This window comes from Plectropomus leopardus, chromosome 1, assembly GCF_026936395.1.
Source record: "Plectropomus leopardus strain MGB_pleo_1.0 chromosome 1, ASM2693639v1, whole genome shotgun sequence".
Taxonomy (NCBI): Eukaryota; Metazoa; Chordata; class Actinopteri; order Perciformes; family Serranidae; genus Plectropomus; species Plectropomus leopardus.
Window position 1 is genome coordinate 13,592,423 of NC_142176.1, and position 11,759 is coordinate 13,604,181.

Genomic DNA, 11,759 nt, shown 5'->3' on the forward strand with positions numbered 1-11,759 from the left:
TTTTCTATTATGCCTCTTAGTAAAAGTTAATAAAACTCTTATTTCATGCAACAGTACCTTTATGATTTATCATGTTTTGGGTGAAATAAACATGGCTGTTTAATCTGAACTGTGTAACCAGGTGTACATTACACAGAGTTGTCAGAGCTGGGATCAACACCAAAAATATTTTTGTCCAGTAAAACAAAATCTGATATGAGTACTACCACATATATTTAAAGGACCACAAAACCGAACAGAACGAACTGGACACACCTTGGTTAGAAAAAGAGAGGAGCCTTTTCAATTAGATCATTTCATCACAGAGCACTTGAATTAATAGTTGAGGTCAGGAAGTTCAACATTTTCTCAAAACATGAACACAACCATCAAGTACATAAATCAGATTTTGAAATGTTTGGAGCAAAAGAAAAAAAAAGTTTTGAAATCAGTATGATTTACATTCGGTTACCACAGCAGGGAGGTCCAGCATGGAGTCTTCATTTAAACATTCAATGTGAAATACAGTAGGCCTCTTGGCTGGGCTCACAGAGTGCAACACATTCTTTATCTGACCATTTGCTGCCAAGCTTTTTCTCTACAGTGTCTCTGACTTTCTGGAGTAAAGTGCATCATTTAACAAAAGGAGAAACTATACGTTAGTTTTCAAATGGAATCGTCAGCTTACACAGCTCATTGCTAAGAATATTTTCATTTAACCATATATTTACACGTGTATGATCGTCTGAAAATATGTTTAAGAAAAATAGTCACCAGTGTGTGGTAATATGTTACATTAAGAAAAGAAAAGCAGGTGCAAACGAGCTCTTGGGTGCTTCTCCCAGTGGAATGTGTATTGAGTTTGAGCAGCAGGTAATTGCGTTAGGTTCAAGATTCTTCTGCAATGACGCGAGATCGACATGTCGCCCGCAGCTTAGTCAAGGTTGCCATGGAGAGACTTCCTGGTTCAGTGAAGATTTTCTAGGGTAGGACAGAAACATTGGGATTAAAGGATTAAAGACAGTTACTGACAAGGGACATCTGTTTTATACTGAATGGTATTTCCTGCCGTAAATGACACTCCTAATGATTGGACACCTCTCTTTTTCTTTTACCTGCATGAAAGTGTGGCATTCATCCACGAATGGTCCACGGGTGATCTGCTTGAAGTTTTGGCAGACGTCTGGCAGTGACTGGGCCTGTTGAATCAGAGCCTGGTTGTGGTGGATCAGTGTCAGAGCTACACGGAACAGGATTTTAGAGCCCTCGTAGAACAGGCAATCCCAAATCCGCAGGACTGTCTGCAGAGAAACAAACAACAAAACAGTAAATCCAACCAGCGAACACAAGTGCAATGATGCATAATGCGAAGTTTAATCTGCTGTTTGTTAAAAAAAACAAAAACTTATGCTGGCTTTACACCCAATGACATTTCGAGCAATTTCACCACTGTCGCAGTCAAATTTCAAGTGTCAGAATAGAATCATCAGTTTTGGTAGAGTTGTGGCGCGCTCCTGTGATCTTGGGCATTTTAGTTGAGGTGGACATAAAACTGAATCCAAGTTGTTTTAAGTCTTTTTCTCCTTATGACATTTAACAAAAACAAACATGTTTATTGTAAGTTTAAGTCAAACAGGAAGCAGTAAACCAGGTAGACAGCAGAAAAGGAGGAGAAGCTGGTGAAGTTGTGAAGTGAACACAGGTCAGTGTTTAGTTCAGCGTGTATCTGATCCACCAACTAGCATTTATTTTATTGAGGAACCTTTTTAAAGAGAATTTTGTCTAACATTTTACAACAGGAGCAGGATTGGACATTATCTCAAAAGGAATCTAGTTTTATTCTTACGAACAGTGACCCTGCAAGATACCAAGTCTTTGCAAAATCTTATGGTGTGTGTCTAAAAACTCTTACTGTCTTGAGATGTCAAAGAGTTATCAGGTTTTTTTTAAGGTATTTTTAAAGTCTTTTAGTTTGTGAAAGGTACAAATTGCAGGCAAATTCAACTCTGCAGTGCAAGAAAATCTCCAAAAGTACAAAAAGTCCAAAGTACACTATGAAAAATGCATCCATACTCTCCATTATCACACCATTTCTTTTTTAATGACTTGCTGTATTTGAAGCGCACCAAAAGCATTGTAAAGGTAAATAGTCACAAAAAAAAGTAAGGAGAAACAATATATTAACTAATTATCATATTACAATAGAGAAAAAACAAACATTGCACTACTTTACCAGCTACCATAAAATTAGAAATTTGCATCTTAGGTGCTGGGTCAGAGGAAAAACACTGCAGCAGTAGCCATGAATCAGTCCTGGGCTGGGACATTAGTAAGGAATCGTGTCCTCGTTGCTGCAGTATGAACTCCTGCCTGTGTGAGGGGGTGAAATCTTGAGGGAGTAGCATGAACATCTGCAAGTGTAACGCCCTCCTAGTGAGGCTCATGTGTATTTGAAGAACAAACCCAACAGTCAACGCCCGTCCAACAGCCAACAGAGACAGATAGTAACAACAAGGACTGTTTATGTGGTGGGTTTGCCACTAGAGAAAAGGAGGAATAAAAAGCTTATTTTATTGCATTTTTATCTGAATCCACTAAAAGCAGCGCTGACAGAAAACACATGGATTTAGTGAACAGTGTGCTTTAACAGAGCTTTTATTCAGGGTTCCTACAGCCTGAGACACACTAAAAGTAAGACTTTTTTAAGACTTTATGCTGCCACTTGAAATTAATATTAAGACCAAGTTCACAATTACCAAAATTCACACATCAATTACTTTGGGTTAGGAGCAATTTTGTCCAAATGTTTATTGTAACATAAAAGCAACTCTTTTGGTCACCTTAAACATTTGGTTGATCTACTAAAAATGTGAAAAAAAAAAGGTTTAATAAAGGTTTTAATTTGTCATATGACTGGATGTGGTAAATACACTGCATGATTGTAATGCGATTGGCAATTCCGTTAATTATTCAAAAGATGTTTACGACCAATTTTTTAGAAATTTTACAAGGCAAATCATGAAAAATAAATAAATAAATAATCCTATATATGTATTATAGCATTTTTAGGACTTTTGACTGATTGATTTAAGACATCTTACTACAAATTAAGGCCTTATTATTAGATGAATTAATTCAATGCCTTTTGAGATTTTTTAAGGATCCACCAATTCCACCCTGACATTATTTGTGAAATGAATCGCATTATTACTAACAAACCATTACAGTTTAGAATAACTTAATTCCTGAATGACCAACATTTGTCTCTGACTCACTAAACTGTCTGTCATCAAGCTTTCCTAAACTTTTGAATAAAGCTTTTCCATCTGAGGATACAGGGTTTAAGAAACACACACACAGGTACACTCACCTCTATGGGCAGGACATCTATGTAGAGACAGATGAACCATCGAGAAACCACCAGGGTCCACATCACATTCTGATCCACCATGGTCTGCCAGACTCCAGGGATTTTAACTTTAACCAGCTCCCCTAACACCTCCTGGTCCGTCTTCAGCCCCAGCATGGCTGGACTGTAGTAGTCTGTAACCACACACACACACACACACACACACACACATCTGTGAGTTAAACTGACTTGAAGTCTTTATTTCAAACATGTAAAAAAACAACAAAAACAATAATTAAAAACATGAATTACAAAAGCAAGGAAAAAAAAGGCATAATAAATTCCATTCACAAATTGCCTCAATTTACATGTGCGAAAAAGAGAAGGAAGGAATATAAATTATCTGATATACAAAATATAAACATACTCATATACCCATGTGCATCCATATAAACAAACTACATATTTTACACATTGCTACATTCCTTTTTAAATATAAATCCACATGAACAGCTGGTGATTGTCAAAGCCCCTCCTCGTCTCTGTACTTTGTGAGAATCATATCCTCACACCTGTTTTTAAACTGGATGGTGTTAGGACATTACTTTAGCTTGACATGTTTACCGTTCCACAGTTTCAAACCACAAACTGAAATATAAATTCCTGTCATAGTAGTGTAAACACTGAGAATCCTCAAATTGAATTTGCCCCTCTAATTATAATCCTTCCCCTTTTTATAGAACATTTTCTGAATATTTCCTGGTAGTAGATTATTCCTGGCTTTGTACATTATTTGTGCAGTTTGAAATTCAACAAGATTAAAGAATTTTAATGTTTTAGACTAGACAGTAATGCAGTTCTTTTGAGTCCCAGGAGACGGAGAGATGTTGAGGCTAATAATATGTTGTGCCAAGCAGTTTCTGCAAAGGTGAATAAAAAAATAAGTGTAGTCATGAAATCCAACATTATGCACTGTCTTTGTGGCTCTTCTTTAAAGTATGCATGGCAGGTGTAGTGTGCTTTCATGTGTGTTTGCTCATATCTCTGCACAGTAATTTAAATATGGCAAAATCAGTGAACAGTAGAGAATGTGGAGTATTTGTGATAGAGTGTGTACTTTGCTTTAGGCAGGACTGAAGTATTTGACAGTTCATTTTGTACATATTTTATGTGAGGTTTCCAGCAAAATATGGAATATATTGTAATACTTGGATTTTTTAAAATTTTTTTATTTTTTAGTACTCTTTCATTATTAATTCCATCAATCTCTGCCTGTACTAGAGTTAACATATTTTCAAAATAACATAATTTTTGCTTTGCTCAAATTTTTTTTGCCAAACCATTTTTTTTTTTGATGATTGTGTAAGACACAAATGAAAACATCCTGTAGGTCTTAAGCCACGGAGAGATAAAGACCATGTGACCTCCTGCAGGATTATTTTTAGCTCAGAGTAAAAGAACAACCACAACGCACACACACAGACACACACACACACACACACACACACACACACACACACACACACACACACACACACACACACAAGAGATGAAGACATGAAACCATAATGATGGAAAACTACTGTGCACGCACACATGCACACACACACAAACACACACACAAACACACACACCTGGTAAAATTCTACCCAGGAGTGCATCCATCAGCCAGAAGGACTTTTCTTCATCTTTTGTGATGATGAGTAGATACCCAGCTATGAAGTTCATCCCCTGAAGACAAAAGAGACACACTCGGTTCACACATGATTTCTACAATCCTGCCTGGACAGGTTTTAATCAAGACTGTAGAGCTCTTAAATAAAGCTTCAAGGGTGAAACCATTAGTGTGTACTGGACACAAAACAAAAACCAAAACACTCAAACTGAATCAGGCTGCCTGAGTGTGATGACGTGTTCTGTTTACACATCATAAGAGACGACACCATCAACACAACCCTGCTGCCTGTTTGAATTGCAAACCAAGCTGCATATGCTCCTGAGAATGAAATTTCCCTTTCAAATGCTAATGATTAACGCAGGCTATGCTGACACAAACAGCCTTTCTTTGGACACTTACGAATTGATTATTGTGCTGGCACTAATATAAAACACTCCACAGAAGATGACGCTTCCACACACTCAAAGTTACATTGTCTGCTTATTTTAGTCTAGTAGTGGAGCCCATTATTAAGTCCGTTTTGGATGTTTTTGTCTCATAATCCACACAACACTGGAGTTAATCCTCCACTGCAAATTTTAGTCATGCAGCACAAAAAACAATGATGAAACAATATTATGCACTATATTGTTTTTCTAGCCAGCAATACCCAATACTCTCACACTGCTCTTTGACAACTCTGTTACAAGTGTAAGACTGGTGTTATGGAAAATCCATTTAAGGCTGGATCTCAGGTGATATTACCTGACAGTAGCCCACAGCTGAGTTGTGGTGGCCATAAGCCAGCAGCACGTTGTACAGAGCTTTCTGCAGACATGGGTTGGATGTCTTGCGGAACTGGACGTTGTCTGGAAATGTTCTGTTCAAGTCTGAAAGAAAAAAGACACCGCAGATATTCAGTGAATTTTTTTTTCCTAATTTTTTAAGAGATTTTTTAATACAAACATCTTTTTAGCAAACAACTTGTGAGGCAATTTCTGTCTTTCACTGCATTTGGGATTTCACTGCCTTGTTCCTCATCATGCAAAGTTTGGAAAAAATGTTTGCATAAAATACACTGAGCCTTGTTTGTATTGCCTCGAACTCGTTTTAGGGTTAGGGTTTTTTTTTTTTTGAACTGGATGTGACCAATTACTGTAAATTTTACAATGCGAGATTGGGAAAATGGATTCATGAAATCCTTCCTCCAGTGTCTGAGCATTTTTAGGACTTTTGAAATACTGATTTAAGATATTTTAATACCAATTATGGCCTGATTTTTAGAACAATTAATTCAGTGCCTTTTAAGATTTTGTTAAGGATCCGCAGGACCATATACACTCATATAACACAGCGCTGTTTTCTGTCTGAATGCCCAGTCAGTATCACACAGGAAGGAGACACAGGAGATTGTTAAAGAACAATCTTACATACACACAAAACCACATGATTATCACATGACATGAAATATTCTGTAATGCTTAGTGTAAATGCTCCGGAAAGGCAAACTGCAGGGCGTCAGTGTGCTCTGCGTGGCTGACTGTCGGCTGTGACTTTTGCAGTGTGTCTGGCACTGTAGGTTATAGTCAGCACTGATCAGCAGACTGACTGAATCAGCCTCAGAGGCGAGGTGAGAGTCAGTGAGAAAGAATGTTCTTACGGGGCGTTAATACGAAACAGAGCAGCAATGATTAATTGATTAGTTGTCAGCTATTGAATGAATCACCTGCTCAGTTGATAATCCATTAATTTGTTTCATTAATTTAAAAAAGAAGAAGAAAGAATTAAAAGTTGTCATATTCTCACATAAAAAGTGAGTATTTTGTGGTTTCTTAACTCTTCTATGACAGTAAACTGAGTATCTTTGGGTTGTGGACGAAGCAAGACGTGAGGACATTGTCTGGGCTTTTTGGAAAAACTGATCTACATTGTTCATTATTTTCTAACATTTAATAGACCAAAAAACGAATCAATCAATCGAGAAATTAAATTGACAGATGAATCAACAATGAAAATACAAAAATGTATTTAGACAAAATGATGACAACGCCAAAACAAAACTTCACAGTCAACCATGAGACTTTTCGGGCTCAGGCTGCAGGAGTTCTGGGCTGATTTATCCATGATTTACTTCCTGGGCATTGCAGAAATCCGGTCTGGGAACTTCATCAGTACTGATGTTCAGCCCAGATTATCTGATATTGTGAGAGATTTACAGATCCAGTCTTAAACCTCCTGTACTGCTCAGAGACTTGTCTGAGCCGCCTTGATAATTTCGAACAAGTTTGATATTTAGGATTTACGGACGATAACAGTTAAGATCACTGATTTGGTGACTTCAAACACTACTGCGCTCTGAATTTTAGCCAGCCTACCTTTGTTGGCAAATACTAAAACTGACAGTTAAAATCTCACGTCCAGTACTCGCTGAAGAATAGATAACATGTCTTTAACCATTTTCTCATCCAGACTCATTTAGCTTCCCGCTTCTGTTTTTCATAATGCAAAACATTTACTGCAAGCTGATGCAACATGTCAGTGTCTGTTTACATCTGTGTCCCAATGAGATCACAGGACATGGTGCATTCAGGCTTCTTCTGGCATAATTATATTCAGAATATCCCATTAGAACATTAGTAAAGTTATTCCTCGTGTGTGATACAACCATATTTCAAAATTGGTTAGGATTTTAAAACTATAGTTTGAGCCTGGCTCAACAAAACACATGCACAGGTGCCCTGTGAGTCTTAGTGTTGGCTTTTTGAGGTTGGCTTTGTGTGTCTTTTAAGGACGCCTGAGTGAGCAAATGTTTGAAACAGACGCTGTTCGCAGCCTGACCTGTGCAGATGGTCTCCACCAGTTTGGGGTCATGCTGGGCTGCTAGCAGAGACTGGTAGTATGCTGGATTCTTCTCTAACTGGTCTTGAGCCCCGCTGGCTGCCATCCAGATCAGAGCCCGGTGCTCGTTGGGAATCCCCTTACGAACATAACGCTTAACTGAAGGAGAGGAGGAACACTTCCGTTTAGTTCAGCTTTACTGTGTGCGCTCACTCTGTGAGGATACTGGTGTGTTCAGTTTTCACACTCACGTTTGACATTCTTCTGCACCTTGCTCTTTCCCTTCAGTAGTTTGGACCACTTGATAGATCTTCGGGTGAGCACAACGAGATATTCAGACATGAGCTCTTCATACGAGTCGTAATCAAAGTCCTTTGAGCGCTCAAAACCATATGGATCCACGCTGGGCCGAAAAACACACAGTAAGAAACTGTTTGCAACTTAAATGAAATCAGAATACACTTACTGTCATTGTACAGGTACATGCAATGAAATTTAGCTGCACTGCCCAAGCAGAGTTCTATAAAATAAGTATAACAGATTAAAATAAATAGTAGAGGTAAAAAGTTATTGTGTTTACAACTCATGCGCGCGCACACACACACACACACACACACACACACACCAGTTTAAACATACATACTCAGTACCTACATATGCATAATAATCATGAAAAATTGTATACCAAAAAAAATGTAATATTGCACATAAAATGAGAATATTGCAGTAAAAAAAGTAAAAACTGTTCATTAACACGATAAAGATTGTTTTCAGTATATCACAATCATAATTTCCAAGAATCCACACTATAGTGCTGTCAATTTTTTTAAACATGTTTTTACTTGTGCACTGTGATATTATTTATTGTATCTGAGGCGAGACTGAAGACAAATCTCCACTCTAGCTTAACATGACATTTTATTCGTAATATATTTCAAATGTGTGTGTTTTATATTTAACTTCGTGGCATGAACTTTATTCAAAAAATGTTATGTAGACTTTTTTAAGGGCCCTGTTATCCTCATTTATTTGGCATTTTTTCACTGAATTTAAACGACAAAAAAAGCTATTGAGGCACAAAATAAACCAATGGTTCTATTTTACTAATACAATCTTTATATAGCATGTTCACCTACATCACCTACGCCTACAACCTGGTAGTAGATAAAATGTTGGGTGTAGCTGGCTCAACCCTAATACCTTAGGTAACAAGCTAATCTTCCCGCAGCTTAAACCTTCCTCAAGAGCAAAGTCATCCCTGGAGAGGAAATGCACCTGAAGACTGGCAGTGTGAGTAGACCACATCTTAAACTTGTTCAAGCACAACAGACTTAATGCCTTAACTACTGTGTATATTACACACAGCCCAGGCTCTAAACTACTGCGGCTCTGCAAAGCCTGGGCGAGAATAAAGGTATCATTATGCAAACATTATATGAGAATGACTTTGTTGTCAAAACAAAAGCAAGGACACACATAAAATGTATGTGTGCTGCACCTGATTTCAGGTGTTGGTTTGGGTTATCACGGTTTGTTTGAACTGTGCAACAGCTCCCCTTTATAAAATAATAATTTAGCATACAATCCAGAATTGAGCGTGGATTTTATACAACTACAAAAAGCCAAAATGATTCAGCTTATGTTAATATATAGACATAGTGGATAAATCCCACTATTTCATGTGCAACTCAACAAAAGTGAAGTCCAACACACTCAACTGCAAGTTTATTAACTACATCTAGATACAACTAATGCAGTCTAATCCAGCAGAGCTGTAGTATAGCTTTCCTTTGTGAAGGTTAAAAAGTCAGTTTTTGTTGCAACTGGTAAAAAGAGGTGTTAATTCAACTTCATGGCCATTTTAGAGACTGTAGTTTGTAAAATTTAGTTGACCTACCTGAAATTCATCTCTAAAATTCAATAAAGTGTAACCATAGTTACCATGACATCAACACTTCAACCTCATGATTTTATTGAAGGTAGGTTTTATTATGTTGCATCACACTCAATTCATTTTATATAAGTGTTCTAAATAACCTGTGAACTAAGTGTAGATAATTTTCCTCACTCAAATTTACAGCTTTATTTGAACAATCATGAGATATGACACAAAAAATGTGTCCCATCTTTAATGAGCAAAATAAAACTTTAAACATCGGGAAACCAGTGCACAAATCCAAGAGTTGATTTCATCACTCTGTGAATCAAATTGTTAGTCCACTGAGTCAGTTTATTAAAGGTGCCTAATGCAGTGGCTATCCATCTTCGTTTTATGGAATGAAAAAAAAACTATGGACATACTGCATTTTGTCCTAATAATGTGTATGGAGAGTGTTATACTAAGAGTTAGCAGTTGTAAGTCTGTGAATCTATAACAGTGAAATTAAGTATTGGCAATGAAAATAAAATCTGCCATTGAAAAAGGAAACTCTGGCAAATCCACAGCCAAATAAAACATAGGCATTAAAAATATTTCATATTATTATTATTATTTTTTTTTTATTTATTTATTTTTTGCATTATGTGTTTTACCGTGACAAACTTCTGATGTTTGTTTTCTTCATGTCACTGTTTTTGTGTCAGTTTTTGTTTTTTAATTTATTCATATGTTTTAATAACTTTTTAAAAAAACAATTAAATATAATATTTTACATATTATATGTAGAATTACATGAAGCAAAAGATATCAAAAGACTACCAATAAAAATAAAGCAAACAAATCAAAATAAAATCTAAATAAATTTCGGTACCTTTGTTTTATTTTTAACTTTCAATGCAAAATGTTTATTTCCGGTGTCCAAACTTACAATCACTGCGCGAGCTCCACACAACTCAATAACTCGAGTAACGTTAACTAACGGCTGTAAGTGGTAACTGCTGTCAGTCTCTCCCGAAAAACGATATAAAGTAATTATCTGCTTCTGAATTTACTTATCAGGTAAGTTACTAAACTACCTTTGACCTCTCAAAATCGATAACATGTTGTTTTAAACGTTTTATTGGGCTGAAATAACCGTTAAAGGCCAACGGTCGGTTTGCTAACGTTACCTGTCCACTCTGTCTTTAGCTCTACCGTCCGGGGAGCGGGTCCGGTCCGTCGGCTTCTTCTTCTCCATTGCCTCCTCTGCTCCAGTGATATCCTGAAAATCTGTGCTAGAGTCTCACCATGTATCCACCGGGCTGTTTTTCTCCAAAAACCGGCAAAACAACGGCGCAAAAGTTTACAACAAACATGAATATCGAAGCCACAGCTGAGGTAAGTCTACTTTTAACTTTTCTCCATGTTTGCGTGCGAAGAGACGGGACAAGACGCTGCTTAACATGGGTTTAACTTGCTATTCCCGAGGGGAAGGCCATGGAAAGAAATCTTTTCACTAAACAAATAAGTTATTTCAGTGAATTCCTTTAAGTATTTTATCGACCTGTTGATGCTGAAGCCGTAGGACAGCGGAGTTTTCCCTGAGTTTTGTCGCCATCCACATGCACCTGCTGCTGGCTCCTCAGAATACAACCAACCGGCCTGGAGCTCTGTTAACAACATCCACACATGGCTGCGACCCAGTGTGATCCAAAATATAGTCACCTCTTCCACTGTTATGTCCGGACAATCTACTCCATGGTAGATTTCGGACTTGTGTCGTTTGCCTCAGGACACACACGTCGATCAGACCTAATGCTGCCTTCAAATGACTCCCGGAACATCGGAACATCCCACTTCAGAGCTCCCGTGGGAAAGGCGAAATGTGACTTATGGTGCATTCAGGGCACCTTGGTATAAGAAGAGACGGGCTGAGAGGTGTGAATCAAATTGGTGTTTTCTTTTTTTAATGTCACTTTTTGCCTTTGCCAAAATAGTGAACGAAAGTTAAAACTGAGGGAAAAACAGATAGTAAACAACAGCAAAAAAGACACTGATTTGACATGAAGAGAAAAAAA

The 11,759-nt window shown here is 37.4% G+C and overlaps 1 protein-coding gene across 1 annotated transcript; it reads right to left on the bottom strand.

The window, feature by feature from the left end:
• Window positions 1-260: 260 nt before the first annotated feature.
• On the bottom strand, window positions 261-11,522 carry grtp1a (growth hormone regulated TBC protein 1a). The gene is made up of 8 exons (XM_042488333.2): window positions 10,872-11,522; window positions 8,075-8,226; window positions 7,824-7,982; window positions 5,751-5,875; window positions 4,963-5,059; window positions 3,350-3,522; window positions 1,095-1,280; window positions 261-960 (listed from the first exon to the last, which is right to left on the bottom strand). The coding sequence occupies exons 1-8, from the start codon at window positions 10,937-10,939 to the stop codon at window positions 868-870; spliced, it is 1,053 nt and encodes a 350-aa protein (XP_042344267.2). The 5' UTR covers window positions 10,940-11,522; the 3' UTR covers window positions 261-867.
• Between the last annotated feature and the right edge of the window lie 237 nt (window positions 11,523-11,759).

Coding starts and splice junctions, on each gene's coding strand:
- grtp1a (XM_042488333.2), bottom strand. CDS start 10,939: ATGGAGAAGAAGAAGCCGACGGACCGGACCCGCTCCCCGGACGGTAGA. Junction 8,227..10,871: donor GCTAAAGACAGAGTGGACAG/GTAACGTTAGCA, acceptor TTTTCGGCCCAG/CGTGGATCCATATGGTTTTG. Junction 1,281..3,349: donor TAGATGTCCTGCCCATAGAG/GTGAGTGTACCT, acceptor GTTTCTCTGCAG/ACAGTCCTGCGGATTTGGGA.